General features: G+C 39.8%; 1 protein-coding gene across 1 annotated transcript in view; it reads left to right on the forward strand.

Annotated features, from left to right (window-relative positions):
- Positions 1-19,546: 19,546 nt before the first annotated feature.
- COL9A1 (collagen type IX alpha 1 chain) overlaps positions 19,547-21,289 on the forward strand; it is a 77,990-nt gene continuing 76,247 nt past the window's right edge. Inside the window, exons 1-2 of the mRNA XM_050893871.1 lie at positions 19,547-19,560; positions 19,885-19,958. Coding sequence (XP_050749828.1) covers positions 19,547-19,560; positions 19,885-19,958 — 88 coding nt within the window. The remainder of the gene's footprint in view (positions 19,561-19,884; positions 19,959-21,289) is intronic.

A 21,289-nucleotide genomic window follows, 5' to 3' on the forward strand; every position in this document is an offset into this window, starting at 1 on the left:
CATTTCAAAATTCCAGCTACCTGTTTGCCTGGGAGAAGTCATTTTTTATAAGGACAAGTTAAAACATCATTATTCTTTTTAATTCTTATCGTTAGCATGATAAGGGTGGACAAGGTGACTTTTATACAAGGGCTGGTCATTTTATAATGAAAATTTTGCAAAGTTGTTATTGTGTTGTCCAGGCTGACAATAGCAAAGCATGCTTTTCCTTCTGTTTTGTGGGACATTTACCCAGTACCATTTCACGCATTCTGTTGTGGGTGAAACCACACATTTTCTGAAATTCATAAATACTGATGATATAGAGATATGTAATATTCGTAAACTCTCACTAGCCTTTAACCTGAAAACAGGCACTATTTCCCTCTGTGGTTTTCCTTGTGGAAGTTTTATACGTGCATGCTGAAGTGCAGGGGTTTCCATGGCAACTAGAGGTTTGCAGAGTATTCAAGAAACTCTGCAAGTTAAAATTAGCTTAGATGGTCATGCATAGATGATAAGGGCCCGGGGCTATGCAAGTTTGTGCAAATTGTTTTTGAGAAATTTAGTGGAGGATGTTACAATCCAAACCTGACATATGGTATGTATCAGTGGATACAGCCACAGTGGATCTGGAGTGAACACAGAGAGCTGGCAGACTTTGGGCATCTAAGATAAATGGAGTGGCATTTAAAATATATTTTAAAAGAAAACCTGACTTTTAAATGCATTAGAGAATGAGGAAAAATTCATTCTGATCAATTAGAGTTAGTGGAAGTTAAATGGCTCAGGAGCCTTTTTGTTTTCATTAAGTTAAATTGTTCTTACAATCATCCCGGTTTATTTCTGAATATCTTTTCCTTGCCTGGACACTATTCTCACCCGTGGTCTGTTGTAGGTTGACTCACTCCATAGCTGCAAAACTGTAAGTTTAAGAGAGACCTCGAAGAGGGCATAGATTTGTGTTCCCCAAGTCTCCATTTAGAGTACAAATACAGCAGTACAGCAGGAGGCTTGAGATGATAGATAACATTTCTGTTTTAATGAATCCCCCTTATAATATTGTGGGATCTGTGGCAATTGGAGTAACACTGTAGCTAACCTGTTCTATCTGTGTCTGAGCTTGTCTTATGTCCCAATAAAGATGAGTATTTAAAGGTAGGTAGTACAACAGTGAAGCTATATTTATGGAATAGAATAATTTGTAATTATATGCCTTTGTCTTATCTTGCATGACGGGTTGTGCATCCTAACACAGGACACAGTTTCATGTTCTGTGGACACTATATCCTGAGGAAATTAGAGATAGCATGTTTGGGTGTTTCTCTAAAACAATTCAGGAGATATAAAAATAATTTAAAAGGCATCATCTTCCTTCTACTGCAGTCAGAAAGAGACTTAGATATAAGCAAAGGTGTTGTGCTTTGTCTGGTCACTGCTTTAGGAGATTAAAACCTACAGAATCAGTTATGTGTGATTGCCTGCTTTTTATCTGAACTACATTTTTTTAAATTTATTTTTTATTTTATTACAATTTCAAAGAGAGTATGGGATAAGTCATCTCTCCTTTCTGTTAATGAAAATGCTCTTTCACTATATCAGCTAGTTGATTGAAGATGCTGACATTATTGCAGAGGAGGAGATCCACGAAATGCTGGGAGGAGAGATGTTTCTCACCCTGATCTTATTATTCTGATAATTTCGATAAAGCATGAATTCCAACAGAGTTCTCTCAAAAATGTTTTTTTCTTCCACTGTGATGACTTCTGTATTGCTTCAAAAATACATTCAGGGAGCACTAGAACTATACAACTGACAATAAAGCCACCTAGAATTAAGGGGGCATTGTCAATATGGATGCCCTCTTCTGTGGCTGGATATTAAAAAGTTGCCTGCAGTCACAGGCTTGCCTACTGTTTCCTATCAACCCAACAAAAGAGATCAGCATCTCATCGTGAAAAGAACAAATTGTAGCAAAAGCTGTATCACGCTCAGGAGCAGCTAGGGACTGAAAAACAAAGCCATGTTAAGACGCAGGAGGAAAAAAGATGCAAATAAGAAGAGAAGGCAGCTATTAGTCCAATCAGTGGTGCAGCTTCACCTGCATACGCTGTACTATGCAGATCGATCTACCTCAAAGAGACTGTACCTTATATAAGCTCAGAGAAGAACGAGAAAAATTATAAAGGTGCAGCAATGTCTCTCTGCACTGAAAGGAGACTGAAAATACTGGCACTCCATATTTTAGCAAGAAGACAAGGGTGCACGATGAAAAATCTTTTAAAAGCACATGTAAAAGGGAGGTATGTGAGGACTTCTGTTGTTGCAATATAGTGAAAGAACAAGAAGACAATTGACTATTTAATTTCCCCCTTTCCAGCGCACCGAAGGGAAAGCAGCATTGCTGGAGTCGCTGCCTGACTTCTTACTCCTTGCCTGTAGGTTTCTCATGCTCTGTTGTGGATGATAAGGAATTGTAACTAGGCAGACACTTGACAATAGTGTATTGCCAATAGGAGTAGGTAGAGTTTTCCATCCTCTTAAAGTTCTAAAGGAGCCAGGATAAATCCTCCTGTAGAAACAGGAGGAAACGGGGCATCAGTCCTGACTAAATCTCCATCTGATCCATTAGCTCTTTAGGATCGCACAGCTGCACACTGACACGCTGTTTCTATATCTTAAATATAAATGTATAGCGTTTTCTTCTGTCTTATTACATATTGAGCGTATGGCATATGGAAACACAGAACACTATTTATTAGAAAGAACTGGAGGGACCTGCAGCAAAAAGCTGTGTGTTACAGTGAGTTGTTTGAGAAACAGCTGTTATTGGAGAAAATATGTGATTGTATTAGCTGTGCACTCGTGCAGTGTTTTTTCAATTTTAAGTGCTCATTCTAAAAAAAGATTGCTTTTGCGCAAAGTATTATTTTCAGCAAGCTGTAACTTGGCCAGATCTAAACTGATTTTCATCAACACATTCATATACTTTTCCTCTTTGAGGGCTATTTTGCTAAAAGCCAATTTTCCAGCCAAGCAATTGCAGAACTGCAGCTATTTAAAAGCTTACATACATACATACATACATATATGTTTCTGTACTCAGTCAAGATCCAAAATTGCTTTACCTTGGGCTACAGTGACCTGGGTCCAACAGGTAAAAATTTCTGGAAGGAATATATGGAAAAAAGATCATAATGGGAGCGCTACAGCATTTGTCTGAAAATGTTTACCGCTAGAATGTTACTAGTCAAAATGAAGAAAAGCACAACTGGCCATTTTTCCCCAAATACAGATTTTTACAACACGAAACAGCAAATTGTCTTGTTGATACTGCCCTGTAATAGGCCCAACTATTAGAGCTATAATTAATGACCATTCACTAGTTGTATCAGGGGTTCAGAACATTATAGACATCAGAATGAGAATATCCTGTGCAAACCACATCAGATGCTATTTTAGAACATTTTACTTGAAACAGCCTGCTTGCTTTGGCAAACAAAGCCCTCTTGCTGTATCCTATGCAGGAAGCAAATGACAGACTAAGTCCTAACAATTAGGACAATTAAATCTTTATCTTAAAGGGTGGTCTTAGGAGTATGCAAGCTATAGAGTTGCAAGGCAGTCATAAAGCAACTGCTGTCTACATTAATAATAATAATGACTGAAGATGAAATAGGATGTGACCTGTAGCAAGGAAAACGTGCATGACATAGGGAAAGTTTCCATGGGAACACTGTAACAAATTCTAAAATATCTCTGTGTTCAGTGAGAAAAAATTTGGGCAGACATAAGCTTGTCTTACAGTGGAGTGCTTTTGGCAGTTAATGGGCTCACTGAATAGGTGCTGCCCAAATCCTGTTAATATCACTGCTTATGTTCAACCTAGTTGTCTACTGTCTCTGTCTTTCCTCTAGCAGCTCTTACAGCGTCTGCTGTGCAAGCAGCAGGTAGGATGCACACAGACCAAGCAGGCACACTGAAAGAGTCCATTACTTATTCAGGGGGCTGTCATATCTAGTGTCAATTTGAAATACATGTTCCTGGGCCAGATTCCAGTCTTGTCTACATCTTTGAAAATCGGGAACACTTCCATTGGTTTCTGTGGACATCATGGGGACTAACTCGGGAAGAGAATAAAAGAAAGCAGTAGTGAAATGTCTAGCTGTATTCTTTGAAATGTATAAATCTGTATAAATATTGTAAACTGGATTGGTTTTGCCAGAAACTGGTATTTATTCACAGAACATCTGGAGCAGAAACAGTGCAAAGAGTCTGAATACGTATTTTCCTGGTTGGGCTTCAAGTGCTTTATGTTGTCTTCCTCTCGTACTTGTTGACTTCTTTTATACTCTGGATGGTTTTCTGCTCCTTGATGTTCTGTCTTCCCATGGTTTCCAGGCTGTTCACCTGGGTCTCTTTCTATCCCCCAGCTATTGTTTCAATCTTTCTTGGTATTTCTCAGAGCTTCATTTTTGTCCCCATTGTTTTGTAGGCAACTCACGGACATTAGTGTACCGCCCAAGATGCTCTTCTAAGATGGTCACCCTAAAATATATGGAGGGGAAGTCTCCATTACAGTCTGGGTAGCACACAAACTTCTTAAACTCAAGGTGTCCCACACAGAGTAAATACCCTTTATCCAGGGCTCTGTTCCCTAGCATGAATCACATCCTAGGGATCATCTTAATTTCTCTCTCTCTTACTTCTCTCATATTTGTGCTCTGACAAAACTCCAGTTTTTTTCTCTAGAAAAAAGTGTTTCTTTTAAATCTACCATCTCCTGATCTGACCATTCTTGTGATTCCACTGTTTCAATCTCCTAATCTTTTTAATACTAAAATTTACCCCACTCATCGCCATCCATCCCAGATGCTGAAGCTGCATGTTTTGCTTCGAGAACGCCAGACCCTTTTAGAGTTACTTCCCATGGCTGCTTATTGAACTGCATGTTGACTTAAATCTCCTCCTTGTTCTCCAGGCTTTAAACAGCAAAAAGACTGCAGACTCTCATGATGTATCATGTACTAAAATGAGTCGGTATAGCCACAGCCGAAGTCCCTTCTAGACAAGTCGTTCCCTGTGGGTAGAGTAGCTTCATTTGCATGTTACAATTGTCATTTAGGTTTTGGCACCAAGGTTTTTGGGGAGATCTGGTGACTCTGGATATATCATCTGAAAATCTGAGGGCTCTAATGGGGCCATACTGTCCCTGCCGGGCCTCCTCGCACCCTGCCCTGGCCCAGGACCCCATGTTAGACCCCTGGAGCCATCAGTCCCTGCCCCAGTGATGCCACAGCAGTGCCAGGCCTTGCCCTGCTACCCTGGGGGACCTCCAGGGAGCCACCAGCCCTTGCTACTCCAGACAGACTCCTTCGAAGGCCATGCTTCCTAAACAGTGTCAAGTGGCTGTCCTCTCCAAATCAGATCTCTTAAGTTGCAACCCATTAAACACTTAGCACCATCCATCTTTTTCTTCTTTTTTAATCTTAGCCTTTGGGAAAAGGAGTTGCATTTTATGCGGTTTCTACAAAGCACTTAGCTTAAATGATAAGTGTAAAATTTGTTCTAGTCCTGCGTGTTTAAAGAATAAGAGAAGATATGACTTTCCTCATTCCTGCTGGTACAGAGATAGGCAGATTCCCTAAAGGAAGGGCACTGCTCTCTCTGGAGACTGTAGTCCTCCCATCTGCATCTGGCACTCAGCGCTCTGGGCTGAGCACTGCAGCCCAAGGTCACGGTCTGGCATTTAACACATAGCAGTTTCACTTCACTTCCAGAAGTGTGTCCAGAGAAACGGAAATCTCAGCTGAATCATGTAATGCTGTGTGTTCTTTGGAACATCTTTTTTTAAGGTGGCTGATAATGTTGTAAGGAAGAATGTCCATTGAATTTGTACAGCTGTCCAATGTTTTTGTACGGCTACATGAGTGAAAGACGGAGGTGTACCAGGGCTCAAGGGATTCACATGATATATCTACACTGTGCAGTGTGAACACAAACTCATGTCTGATTCTATGTGCCAGCTGTCCATTTTGTCTGGACCTCCACCATCTTTCTCAATGACAGAAAAATGACTTTCAGGAAGTACTGGAGAAAACCCGTATCCACACTAGTCTTGAGTGTGTATTTACCTGCAGTGTAGATGTGCCAAGTCTCCAAACTGGTTTGCTAGGTTACCCCATATATCCTACCTGCGCTTATGACACCTACCGTGGGGCTGAAAGGATGGCCTAGGTATTTCCCACAGGAGCAGGTGGCATCTTCCTGTAGCAACCAGCAAATCAGGTTGGTTTTGTGGTCAGCCTGAGCACAAAGCTGGCACAGGCTGTTTAAGTGCCTTGTAGCTTAAGAGACACAGGCAGCAACCCCCTGTCCCCATAAGCAAACCTAGGGCAAGAAAAGGGCTGATCAATGCCTTTGAAGCATCCCCTGCTTTTGGACTATTGTACGATGTGTGCTTCCTCTGTCTTCTCTCTTGGTTTCACTGAGATCCAACATAAAAATATGATGACCCTGAAGTACATTTGAAGGTAATTCTTGTTCTACAGCCAGCCCTAGTTCTCACAGCCACTGCCCTATGGGTGATTTGATTTCACCAGTTCAGCTAAATCTGTGTTTACCCAGCAAGAAAAATATTATGGATCACCATTTCAGAATGCTGGACATCCTTCAGTTATCAACATGTTATTCCGCTGAGTAAATAATGATGAACCCAGCATCCAAATAACCCTGACATTTAGGGTTGAGAGATTATATAAATATTAATAAATGCAGTTATAGTTTAGTGAGGAAAATCTAATTCTATCTCCTTTTTACTACTTGTAACCACATGCCAGACGATAGCATTTGAATGTGCATATGGCATGGTATGTACTTATTAATTTTCTTACGCCTGCAGCATTTACAGTATTTTCTTGGCCTCTTTGCCATGAGATACAAATTTCTAGCCAAGTAATATTTTCTTCTTCTGAATGTCAGAGAGACTCCTAAATTATTACTGCTCTGGAACGTGTGATAATTTACAGACATTTCTACATTTGGCTTCTATCCGGTTCAATATACCTGGTTTAAGAGAGCACTCACAAACAAAAAAACCTGCTAAAGCTGCAATTTCTCAACCTTGGTTGCAAAAGGAAAAGATGTGGTCAGTCATGGATGATGCCACTCAATTAATTCTTTTCTTTAGCTTTTTTACCACTTTGTAATAGCTGGTTGAATAAATTTTTGGTATTAATTCAACAGACAGCATCAGGAAACACTAGAGGCTCTCTCTCACCTGACTGATGTGTTCCATCAAGTCCATCTCAGTGTGTTTTCTTTTTTTCACACTAGTTTAATGTATTTGTACAAAATGTAGCAGAAGATAACTCTCCCAGGCGATTCCCAGAGTAAATGTCAAGATTATATAACTACCGAAATGTCCAGCAAGATTTTAAAAAGAAATATGGACTAGACTAAACAAGAGATTTAAATGCATGCATACCCAACATTTTAATTTTAGGGCTCTCCTCCTCGAACAGAATCCAGGTCCTAGAATTAGTTACCTACACTTCCTACACAGAGCATAGAGAGAGGTAGGCATACCTTAAGGCCTACTCCCACAAAATGGGGAACAGGAAACAGTAGGTAGAGGAACATGCTTAAAATCCTCACCTAGAGCCCAAGTACCTGACTCAAGGCTTCAGGAAGTCTCCTCCCTGCCTCTGGGATCCAGAACATAGAGTCCACCCTGGAGATCAGGTCTTTGCACCTCATCTTGGAAAGAATAATCAGGGCACAACCTTTTCAAATCAACAATAATCAGGATGGTTACAGGTAATGGTACTGCCACACCTATTTTGTGTGTAATAACGAACCAGCTTGCACACACGTCCAGTATATGTGAGATCAAGCTTCAGTTTCTTCTTCCATCTGTTGGGACTGACTGAAGTCCTGCCGTTCCAGGTGTGCTCCTGGCTACACCACGTGCAGAGAGCAATGCAAGATTCATCAGGTCAAAAGGAGAGCATACAATAAAGGAGCATGACTTAAACATGAGAATTTGGAACTAAACCCCAAAGGAAAGGATCTAGTTTCAGGTAAGGCTGGGGAACAGCTGTCAGTCCACAGCTCTTCATCCATCCATCCATCCATCCATCCATCCATCCATCCATCCATCCCAGCTCGGTCCATGATCACTCTCCTGGCTGTTGCAATTGCATTTGTTTTTAGGTGTTTTTACAGTTGCAGTAAGAGGATTATTGTGTTGCAAAGTGAGTGAAAACTCTGCAGAATGCACAGTGTTAAGCAAATACACAAATGAGACGTCAGCTTATTGAAAATATGGGATCACAATGGGGAAGTTACCAAAAAGTCTTTATGTAATTAAAAGGTGGACAATCATTGACATCTGTATTACTAATTCTACCAAAGATGCAGAGAGTGCAGAAAAGACTGAAAGGTCATTTACATCAGATGAATAACAGGCAACATACGACAAGAACGTAAAGCTTATTAATATTTGATAGAACAAAGTGTTCTGATATTTTTGCAGCAAAGTTCTTTTTAAACAAGGTGTATGTCTTGTAGGTAATGTTAGAAATGCTTGAAAGCAAAAATTAAAAAGTGCCATTTCTTGAATATCTCAGCAATAACCTAAGATAGAAACATCACTGCTGACTTTGGGTGTCTTAACAACCCACATACTACATAAAGATGGAAAAGGCCAATAATTCATTCATCTATGCATATATCCATCTGGCATTATCAATATTAAACAGTACTAATACGTGGTTAGGACTAATTTAATTTCTAATGAATGAACAGCATAGTGTGAGAATCTGAGCATCAGTGATTGTAAAACTCCACCTGTCGGACAGAAAAGTCAGTTCACTAATTGCGTTGCCACAGACTGTTTGTACCCTCTTGACACTGGAAAAAGATTTCTCAAATTAGATAATTTCCTTCAAATGAAGCTCTGCTTTTTCTGGACTGGCTTATGCCAGTTCAGCAAGTGAAATACATTATGCTGATGAAAACCCATTTATGTGGTATAATTGTATAGATATACTAGGACTTTTCCAGTATAAAAATGTCACAAGAAAACCCACACTCTGTCATTGTTATGCCAGGAAAGGCTTCTCCAATATAGACCTGAACTCATCCTAAAAAAAAGTTTCCCATAGGCGGCATTAAACAGGATTACGGAGGAGGCTTAAAGACACAGATAGCTTGAAAATAGGAAAGTACCTGAAAAAAAGTATTGAAATTTCACAGAACCAGAGAACACTGTGTGTCAAATTTGAGCTGCATTACCTTGAAAATTGTGTTCAGTGCCCTGGAGTATTCTTCCCAATTACATCAAAGCATCTGCAATACTCTAAGAAATGTCCTAGAGACACAGGAGACAGCCTGAGTGACAGCGCGTGTAGAAAAGGTTCTTACTTGTATTTATATGCTGATTGTGTCAAGCAGTTTTGCTGGCACTTCTGTGCTCCAGGACTGCTAACTAGTTCAGCCTGAATGCTGTAAATAAGCATATTTACAAAGTATCCATGTGAGACAGTAATTGAATGGTGGAACAAGTTGTCCGTCCTTGGAGATAATCAAAACTTGACAGGTTTTCAGCAACCTGAGGTTAGCCCTGCTCTGAGCAGGGGGGTGGACCAGAGGACTTCCAGAAATCCCTGCAAAGCTGAACTAGTACACAAGTCTCTATCACACTTTTGATAAATTCAGTACACCCCAACACAAGCAGGATGTTTGTGCTCTTCAGTCCAGTACATAAATTTTTTGAAGATTTGGCTCAAGAGAACTCACGCCTAAAATGGTTCTTCAAATTCTTAAAACAAATCTAAATATTCTTAAGAATTCAGACATAACTAACTGTCTCAAATACTGAGTATAGTACCAAACAGAGTGCTGCTCATATGTACCTATGTTTTTCAGACGGGTTTACAAGGGGTTGAAAGCTACTGGTTTAGCGGTCCTGTAAAGTCCTCTGGTTATCCTCAAAATTGCTAGTGCCAGGGAAGCAGCTGCTTGCTCACCCTTCCCCACCACCTGGTTTCATCCTTAGTCTGGAAAGACCTTGGTTAGAGGAGACAAGGTAGTTCATTTTCCATGCTTAATTAGTCCTTGATTTTCTTACAAGGCTTCCAGAAGGGAGAGTGATTTTGCAGTGAGATGTTTGTCTGCCAACGGTTGGCCTGTGATCATTAACTCATTTCACACGGACTAGCAGACATGAGATAGTAACAACTTTTGTTCGTCTCTGAGCAAGGCTTGACTCAGAGCGCTGACCTAAAAGTGGTAGAAGTCCTCTCCCACTGCTAATCCTCTGTGCCGCTGCCCTCCCCTTGAACATGCGTCTTTCCCTCTCAACTATTTAAAGTATGCTGTAAATCTTTGCAGCAACTGGTTGCTTTCCAGAGTGGCTGCAGCATGCAACACAGTCCGCATAACCCAGGCGAGATCATAAATTTTGGGAAGAAATGTGTTTGACATTTCAGAGCATTGTAGTTAGGTTATTTTTATTCACACTTTTTGTGCATAGCTCCCATGGATGGAGATGAGAATCCCATACACAGGAGACATTCCTACTTGGTTTTCATGACGAGTCACTTGAGTCTTGATTTGTCAGCCACAATATTAGCCAACTTTCTGTGATCACCTTCCTAATACTTTTGCAGGAGATTTCTTTTTTAATTGATGTTGGCTTTACAAAAAGATCTTCCCTCAAAAAAATGATAGTTGGCCACAAGTTATAAATGTTACAGATTTCTCAATCCATAATTTATAAGGACATAAGTTCTGGCAATTGACTGTAAAGTAGTTAGTTTTAGGAAAGCATATGAACACAGGTGCCATCTCAGCTGTAAGCAAAGGTGAGAAATCTTAAGTTATATTACAATAAGTTTTATTGTTAAAAATACATTCTTCAACCCTACATACAAAAATTTAACCAAAAGAGATCCAGAAAGTATAGCTTCTTTGGATAAGACTTCTCAAGTTTATTGTACAAGAAGCCCACCAGTGGCAAAAAAAAACCCCAAGGAATAAAAAAATGGTAGTAACAGTGGGTGTCTTAAGCAATCCAACTATAGGACATACAAAAATAAATAAGAAAGCAGCAAAACAAGTTCTGTGACATTTGCAGGAGTGAGTGACTAATTTACACATGACAACAGGAAATATCTAATCATATCTGATGAGATACACTTCAGACCATTGCATCAGTAACATGGGAGACAGAGAAGCTTACGCCGCTAGATAATCAACATGGATTTATTTATAGGCACGCTGCATTCCTTCTTAAGTAAGCTGCAGTAAAATATTTACCAATCTTTTATAAAGCCAACCATTAAAAAATAAATCAAGATGATAAACACTTTCCTGCTCAGCCTCTTTTTTTTGTGGTTTTGTTTCTTAAGAAAAGTTCTTCATGTAGTTTTCCAGAAGAAATATCCCCTGGATATCACTGTAGGTTATTTTTCTTTTCTGAATTCACACAGTCTTGCCCTATGTTCCTCTTAAACTCTCTGAGCACTTGATTCTTCACATTCCTGCAGCACACATAGCTACTTATAGCTATACAAACTAGATAGAGAGTAACTATCAAATGACTTATTCCTGGTAGTGAAAGTCCTTCTCACATTCATTCGCAAGGGCAAGAGAGTGAGGAATGAGGCCAAGAAACTCTGAGTGCTAACAAACACAGGTATTCAGGTGTTCATAAGTTGTAGCAGTGGAAATTCTGCTTGAACAAACAAAAAGTCACCACTGTGGTAGTGGCTACACGCTGGTGCAGTCTCCCTGGGTGGTTCTGGAGTCTCTGTCCTTGGAGATACTCAGGTCCCAGCCTGGTAAGGCCCTAAGCAACCTGCTCTGACTCTGAAATATGAGTCTGACTTGAGAGAAGATTGGACCAGGTGACCTCCACAGGTCCTCCCCAGTCTAAATTTTTCTATGCTTCTATGCTTTTTGGATTCTTTTCTAACATCCAGTCTGTGAGGTGATCTTTGAGAGTCTTCTCCATATACAAGAACAAAACTTCTATCCCAGTACCTTGCATTTTGAAAAAATTAGGAAATGTCAGAAAGAAACTCCCTTGCTTCTCAGACCACAGCTGGTTTTTAGGAGTGCTGCTAGGTCTAAGTCCTCTGAAATGTGTTCTGGTATTACAAGGGCAGTCTTTCCTTTTTGAATTTTCAGTATTGCTAGTCTTTTAAGTATTAAAAGATGCAGCTGTATCAGGTCAGACCAAAGGTCCATCTGGTACAGCATACTTTCTCTGGTCAAGGTATTAATAGTGGATACCTAGAGAAGCATGTAGAAATAGAACAAGTACATAGGAACACTTCTCCTATGTATTTTCCCAGTCTGCAGTGATTTGTGGCCCAAGGACTTTGTGAGTTGGAGGTGGTGCCTGGTGGATTTTTCCTCCATTAATCTGCCATGTCTCTTTTTGATCCCATACAACTTCTAGCATTTGCAATGGTGAATGCTAAAAGTGGTGGAAAAGAATCCCGCCGCTCGGCTACAAGTTGTATGGGGAAGGGCCATCTGTTGCTTGTTTTGAATCTTCTGGCTTCCAGCTTCAGTTGATAACCTTAGTCCTTGTTTGCAAGAGAGCAACAATTGTTCTTTATTCACTTTTTCCATGCTGCTTTGACTTCATTAGATCTCATTTTTTTCAGGGTTGAAGAATCCTCATTTATTTAATTCTTTTTCATACTGAAACCTGTCCAGGCCTTTGATCATCCCTGCTGACCATGGTTTATACAGCAGCAGTTTGATGGTTTCTGCTTTGTTCACTATTGCTTTCGTAATTGCTCCTAACATGCAGTTTGCTTTTTGCCCACTACTGAACATTGAGGTACGTTTTCACAGCTCTTCCTATTCTAGCTGACAGATACCTTTCCAGAATGGTAGAAGCTACCATAAATTTAGGACTGCTTTTTCATTGCCAATTACTTCCTCTTTATTTATACAGAATTTCACCTGCTATTTTATCAAATGCTTACTAGGTATTTTGAGACCTTCCCACAATTTATACCCTCAGCTTTCATTTTTATTGCTCAGGTAACTTCCTCGTATCTGCAGATGTTACCTCCCCATTATTCACACTCCTTCCAGATCACATTTATGAATATTTTGAATGGTGCAGGCCTTTGTGCAAATCTCTGTGGGACTTCACTAGTAAGTCGCCTTCTGCTCTGAAAATGATCATTAAATCTACCCTTTGTTTTCTACTCCGTGGTTGTCATTTTGGCAGCACACTGCTCAGAAGCTGCCAGTTGTGGTGTAGTGGTAGATTCACTGAGAGAAAACGGAAGGAATAATGTTAACAAATTTTTGTTGTCTTAGTTTTGTCTGAATGAACTTCTGGCCAGAACATTTTTTGCAACCCTGTAGCTCTGCTGAGGTCAATAACCAGCTGTAAGTGGAAGTGCAAAATCAGTGCAATATGAATGCAGGCCTTGGTATAAAGAATTAAATACTTACAAACTGCTAGAATTATACTTCACAGTATTTAATTATTGTGTTATTCTTACGTATTTATGTACTTTACATTTCTTGAAAGAGAGAAAATGGCAAGTTTTAAATTTTGGCAGAGTTCTTTTGATACAGAACATATCTTGCAGATGAAAATACATATTCTAAATGTCATAAATCCTGTGTAGAGGTCTGTGTGTGCCAGCTTTCTGTGGTCCTGGAATCTCCCCTAATACCATACTTCGTTGAAACTCAGCTTTCATTATAAAACAAACTGACCACCTAATTCTCCCCATCCCAGAGCTGTTCAGACAGTCCTTGAACAAGCATGAACGTATACAGTGATGCCCTAAGTCTGCAAAAAGCCTGAACTGACTTTGGGGAGAGCTGAGGACTTTGGAGATCGCCATTTTAGAAAAAAAGCTGCCACAGAATCCTCATGGTCTTCAACAGTGTGAAACCTGTTTTTTTCCCAGCTACCACAGAAATCAAAATTTGTGCCATAGAATTTGCTCTTTTGTGGAAACAAGTAGACAGATATGCATATTTCTCTCCTTCCCTGCCCTGTCAGGATCTCTCATCCTCTGTCCTCTGGACTGGGGGAAACCTGCCCCGTCCTTGGGTCCGGGCAGCTGGAACCCAGCTGAGCTGAGGACAGGAGGCAGGGTGCTGAGCCTGGCCGGGGAAGGCAGGCAGCGAGGCAGGGAGTACTGGAGAAAGCCTGGCCTTTAAAATTGTCACTGTCCAAAGTAACCATACACTAATTTTATTTTAATGAGTATTTTTACCTATGAACCAGTGTTGTGGTGCACATATGCTTGTGTAAGAGAGGGAAATCCTGATCCCATTTAAATCAACGGACGTTTTGTTACTGGTGTCAGCAAGGACGTGATTTCTCTCAAAGGGTATTTCATGACAGTAGAATAAATTATGATTGCTGCAGTACTTAGACATAAATATCAATGGAACTAAGTTCCATCAGGTCAACAATTACAAAAAGTTCTGGTTTTAGGAATTGAAATTTGTGTTCATATTTTGGCTCAAAAAGAATCTGAATGTATTTAGAGGTATATTACATTTTCCCAGTTCTGTTGAAACATGAAAGAACATGTTTTTCATCATCTAAATGGTGTGCCAGTGGGTTGGGATAATATTTAGCCAATGTGCAGTGACAGAAAGAGAGAACAATGTAAAAGAATATAATCAAGACTTATTAAACTGTGACTGAAAATACTTCCAATTTTGAGGATTTTTTTGTTTTTAGTTAGATGCAATTGTGAATTTTGGACGCAGCTCTTAGTAATACTATTTGTTATTATAAATAAATTCTTCACCACATTTTATGCTCAACAAATAACTCACACAAACAGGCAGACCCTGTTTCTTATCTTATTTCAGTTGTTAAGAATCAGTAAAATCAGTGTGATCAGTAGATGGACACAGATGTAAGTAAGTCAAGTGAGATCAGAATCCTAATTTCTGCCAAAACACAACTGTGTTCATTGCAATATTAGCATAGTTCTGCTTGAAGGCTGCTTAACTTTTCTTTTGATTTTCTCTGCCATTCCACTAGAAAATAAATTTTCCTGTATTTAAGATAATTGGAATCACTGGCTGTAACATTCGGGGATAATCGCTGTCTGGCACCCCTGGAGACAAAGTACAAATCTTCTGACCTAGAAAGAAATGAAAATAGGAAAGATACCACAATCTAGACTTTCATCCAAAGGTAATGGAAACTGCAAGCCTTGTCCACAGAAAGAATTATTATGGCAACGGGACGTGGAGCTATGGTGCAAGTTTGTCTGGCCCCATGTATAGACCATCTCTGTTTGTGGTCCAAGAACACTCCAGAGGGATTTGTTGAATTTTGGAGACTACATTGCAACAGCCTGGGTGTTCACAAACTGGATGCAATGCCATTACAGTGAGGTTCTCCTGGAAGGAGGATTGTGTTGAGGAGATGAGAATCTGGCCCCATGTATTCCCAGGTTTCTTTGAGCGACCTCTCCTAGAAAGAAGCCATTTGGTCTTCACAGAAAATGGCATCTTACAGCTTGGAAAGAAAAGCTGTTTTTCTTCCCATGCCAAAATTCATAAAATTTTGGACAGAAAAGTAAATTTTTATGATGAAGGTAAGAATTTACTGGATAATAAATTATTTGTTAAATTCCAATGATGTGTTGGAACCTGACAAGGATTATAGTTTTGCTGTTAGTTCAATTACCCTACACTTGTGGATGCTGGTTTAATTATTTGTTGCTGGTTTAATTAAAAGGTGCTTAAGTCAGTGCAAGTTTTGCCCCTGTTGTCAATGAGATCAGTCACAGGTCCAAGTTGTCTTAACTCTGAGAGTGATTAATAAAGAGCAGGTCTTCACCATCACTCACAGCCACAGGCAGTTAATCTTCAGCTATCAGAGCCAAACACAATGTAACAACAAATTCACACAAGTTAAGTGAGTGGTATGCGCTTATCCTAGAGTCTGCTAAACTATGAAGACAGCAGTGACCCTTCTACTACAGGTAAGGATAAAGAAGGTTGAAATGCATAATGCAGATTTTTGTTACTGTAAACTGAGCAGAGAAAGTGGCCGTAAGAAGCTGAAGTTAAACGAAAGGACTGAAGGCCCAATTTAGAGAAGACGACAGGAGACAAGTAATTTTCCAGGAGATATGAGATAAATAAAAAGTGACCTCTCTCCAGTCTTCCCTGATGCTCCTCTCCCCTCCAGCCGTGTGTGGAAGAGCAGTGTATGGCTGGGGGCATCAACCATTGCTCCTTTGTGAGACCACTCACGTGGGCAGAGGCCCCACTTTAACAGAGCAAATTGAACTTTTGTTCCTCCAGTCCCAAAGCCTGTTCTTGAGCCCTCAGTGCCTGCATATATGCTGCAAATACTTTTCAGAGGAAGAACAAATTTGCCTAGTCCCTCCTAAAAATCCTGCTCAAAAGTACAAGCCAGTGACATTGAGCTCCTTCAAGCCCAGTCAAACAATAAACATCAGGAGGTGGCTTAATTTAGCCATCCTAAATTGCCGTCAGCCCAAGCCTGAACTGAGGAACCTTCTTCTCTGCCACATTTAACAGCTCCTTCTGAGCCAAATGTTGGTTTCTGTGGTTTGTGCTGGATTGCGCCTTCTGGAAGTCTAACTACAGCCATCTCACTGCAACCTTTTTCATCACAGAGAGCAAGCTTTATATCGGCAAGAGAAGCTGGGTCCACCTGATTTATTCGCTATTTCCCTCCAATCTAGCTGCAGTCTCACCAGACAGCTGTACGAATACATGTTTTCCAACTCAAGCTACAGAGAAGAACAGGAATATGGAATCAGATATTTGAGGAGAGGAATGTGAAGTCAGATGTGTAACCACACTTCAAAATGCTAGTGAGGTGATGACATTCCTACATAGCTTGTTTTCAGGAGATAGTATTTGAACAAAGTCACCATACCTTAGCTAAAGAACAGAGATCTTTTGGAGAATCATATTCTATGTTGTTTAATTAATCTACTTTCAACAGTTGAGCAGTTAGTGCTTAGATGATGGATCCCTGAGCAAGTGGCTAAACAGCAATCACTGTGCACTGGGATTTTTGGAAAAAATCTGTATTAGCCCAATTCATAAAAGAAAAATACAAAGTGACCTAGAGACACATCAAAATAGTCAGGTCATCTAAATGTGAGTGCTAGTTGGATGGGGACTGTCTCTGTGACCCTTAGCAAGATATATAAGATACCTACTCCATCTATCTCAGTTTACATTTGCATGAAATGGGAATAATATTGACTAGATCATGGGACTAATAAGTCAGCTACCACTAGTTTGTCTGCTAATATTTTTCTGGCTCTTTGAAGATGATGTGATAATTATTAGTAGAACATCTAATCAGGAATTTCATCATAGATTGTGAGTTTTGTTTCAAGATGAAGACATCAAAATGCACACAGGACAACCAGAGCCTATTAGTATCTTCTAAAGAATTTTTCCTTTGCCCACAAATAGAATAGTAAATGGGTTTTCCAAGCTTTAGTTACATAGCGTCTCCCATGTTTTATTTCAGTAAGCATGGCTTTTGAAGATCCTGGATAGGGAAAATACTCCAGGCATAAGAAGATCCACCCATGAGAATTGCTGCAATGAAATACAAATGAAAATAGATTATAGATTGTTCAGAAAGAGAGTATGTTTCTCTGAATTTCTCTGAACAAGGCTCCCCTTCTTTGGAGAGGATAATGTGTGTGTCAATAACCCCAGACACAAGCAATGGCAGACATCTTCATGTCATGTGCCAAAAAATATTTGCTAATTTACTCAAAGATGGTACCACTTAGTTGCATATCTAACTACTGGGATGGCTTTTTCTTCCTTAATGCTGCCACAAATAAATTGGCAATACTAAGCAGTCTCAAAGGCAAACTTAATGCCACAACTTATATGTGACAAAAGAGATGGTTTGGCACCTGGCTCTTTTCCATTCCTTCACAAACCTTCTGGTACTCCTTCGAAGCCCTGGGTGCTCTCACTTGTTCCTTCCCATGCCACATTCCCATGTCCTTCCCCTTCTTTATAGCTTCAGGTGACTTCCACATCCCGCTCTCCCTCCTGCTCCTTATAGACTCCTTTTGTGCCCTACAGATAACACTGCATCACACAATGGTAATATTTGCATGGAGGATAAGCGACTCAGGTGTGTGGTGACTTGGGCAAACTTACTGTGAAATCATGTTAATATTTCTCTGGTTTTTAATTTTCTTTATTGACAGTGGTTTCATGGGCCAATTCTGGCACAGGTATCATATGTTCACCGTCGTGATGCTGGACTGCAAGGCTCCCTGAGCGTACCTTTCTCTTGAAGGGGGAAAAAGTGGTATCACCCAAGATGTTCTTGCTTAGGCATTAAAATGAGACATTATTCATGGCAAACTGTTCATGTTTATGATCCAGCCCCTCCCTTTCTAACAATAGACATAAAAGTGTGAACAACATTAACACTGGAATTACCAATACTGGGAATGCGAGTTACAGCAAATTGGGACAAATAGGGTAGTTCATTACTCAGTTATTGCTTCAGACTCTCAGCAAACAGCAGAGATCATTGCATTTGCTATATCCCACACTTTAAAAAAAAAAAAAAATTCTGGAAATTTAAACTACCTTAGAATATGAAGAATCTAGAGAAGATGAAACTTTACAAATTTGATGTATTAGCACAACTTAGCATACTTTTCCATACATACATGAACTTTGATTGTGGTAACTATCGGGACCTTCTGGCTGTTCGCCTTTTTCCTTGGTCTTTTCATGCACACAGATTTTAGTCTCTCTCTCTCTTTTTACATCCATGTGAAAAAATATGAACAAATGTCTTTGTCCAAACATGTGTAATAGTCTGTGGAAAGTGAGTGCTTTATCGATGACAACAGAAGAACAGGAGTCTGCTTAGTAATGCCTATGTGTATTCCTTGAAAAGGTTTGAGTTTAAGCAATGAAAACCGTTTTACGTAATTGGTTTTACTCAGAAGAACCAACTGGGACATCACCAGCTAGGCTTCTCCTGAGGCCACCTGATGAGTAAATCAGTGAGAAATAGAAATGCCTTCTTTATAGGACTGGGGTTCCCTTGTTCTCAAAGCTTTTGGTCTTAACACCACATCAGGGCCACCAGCTTCCTCAGACCCCCTGGTACATATTGTTCTTTCCTCTGCCTGGCTGAAGAGCAGACCCCACCGTTCAGTGACTGGCATCGCGAACTCACATTTTCTTCATCTCCCTGCCCTGATGCTGGCACAAGCAGCAGCCTTTTCTTTGCTCTCTTGGCTTCTTTATATTCAGCTGGCTCCAGAGATCCGCCCTCAGAGCCCGCCAGGACACACATGTCTGTCCAGCCTCCACCTCCTTCCCTTTGCAAGATTAAAACAGACCCAGTAGCCTGTACCTCCCTCCCTGCTGGGTCCTGCGTGGGGCAGGAGGAGCTCTCTGCACCCCTTGCCGCTCTCTTCTGCAGGACTAATGAGAGAGAAGCAGGGAGTGTGACTACATACACCACGTATTCACATGAGAGAAGTGAAGAAAGCCAGCAGTGAAGATGAAAAGCAACTGGTAAGAGAACAAGTGGGACTTAGAGAAATCTGTAAATAAGAAATTAGAACAGTTAAAGCTGTCCTTGCCAGCTGCTGCCTTTGTTGTTTGGGTTTATGACAGCATTATATGACGGAAAAGGTAATAGAAAGAGCTTTATTGACATATTGCATTATAAGGCAAAGATAAAAAGTTCTCATGTAAAGAAATTGTCTTGTCAAATCTGTTAGTAAATCCTTAACTCATGTTTTTATACATTTAATATGCATGGCTCTGAGGAGAAAGTCAGTAACAGAATGTGTCAGAAACTATAGATTCATACTGGAGTTTTCTTTCTGTTTACAGGAAAATTACAGCTTTCTTTTACGTGTGTAGTTTTCTGTGGTCTTTCATCTCAGCCACCATCCAGCAACAATCAAGTAAGGAGACAGACTTTGTCTGCATTTCATCTTTCTGTAATTTTGACTGTCAAAAGAATTATTCTGAACCTATTCAAAATTAAAATCCTCTCTAGCTAGCCATCACAGAAAGGGAGAACTGTCTATGTGTATGTATGGATGTATGTGTATGAGAAAGAGGGGGAAAAGCAAGAGATCTGTGTGTTATTTTAAACTCGCTATTAGATGTATTTTTAAGGTAAGGATTAAAATCTGGATATAGGTGGTAGATACAGGACACAAACCTCCCCCCATCTTTCAGTGCTTCTAGTTAGATATTCTTCTGCTACGTGTAGCAACAAACTGGTTCTACTTTATTTGCTGGGCATAAAATGTAAATGGCTGGATGTCAGCCATATGTCTCATCAAATAATATAGAATGAGGCCATTTCTAAGGTGTAATATGTCAACCTGAATGTTCCTTTTAAGTCTATGTTGTCAGAAGGAAACCCACATTTATGGTTGAGCCTTTGCAGCACACAAGAGGCTCTCTGTAGGTTAGAAATGCATCTCCTTCCAACTTGCACACTTCATTCTTCTCCATCCAAACTTTACTAACATTTTCCAGATTGACCTGGTACTGGACTTGTGCATGACTCTTAAACTCTTCAAATAAATGTTTATTTTTCTTTCCTCCTTCCTTAAACTAGGGGAATCTGGTAGGTTTTCATGCTCATTACAAGGCTTTTTGACAGATAATATTCTGAAAAATTAGATTTTAAAATTTGGTTTCCTCAAACAAATTTCTTCTACATTCTTGTTTGGGTCAACGAAAAAGGTCTGTAAGTTTTTCTTGCCCCCACCCTATATTTCATGAATGATCATTCTCTGATCAAACGTGGCACAGAGGAAGTTGGGAACACCTGGCATACCAGAGAGGGTGGAAAAGATGCCAACAGTTTCTCAACAGCCTCTTTAGTTGGCATGAGGTTTGTTTAAGTTTCCTTGGGACTAGGGAGACTGTTGATTTAGGTAACCGGCTTTTTTTTTCAAAGTTTGCTTAAACCACCAAAAGTTCCAAACCAAAAACTCCTTACACAGCAGGCCTTCTTATGCTACAACTATTTCTCCATAGCTCTGCAAGAGAAGAATTATTATAACACTCTCATTTAAAGGCTTGAATAAAATAATCAAATAATCAGCCAAGTTATAATTTTAAATTTGGAGCTCTCTAGAAACAGATGCTTATTTTCTTAGACCTCTGACTTCACTGAGTACAGTTTAAATTATTATATACATCTAATTATTGTTATTATTTATAGCTCTGTTTAATCCATAATATTCTTACAGTTGCTTCACTTAATTTTTTAAGG

This window comes from Gymnogyps californianus, chromosome 3 (assembly GCF_018139145.2).
Source record: "Gymnogyps californianus isolate 813 chromosome 3, ASM1813914v2, whole genome shotgun sequence".
Lineage (NCBI taxonomy): Eukaryota > Metazoa > Chordata > Aves > Accipitriformes > Cathartidae > Gymnogyps > Gymnogyps californianus.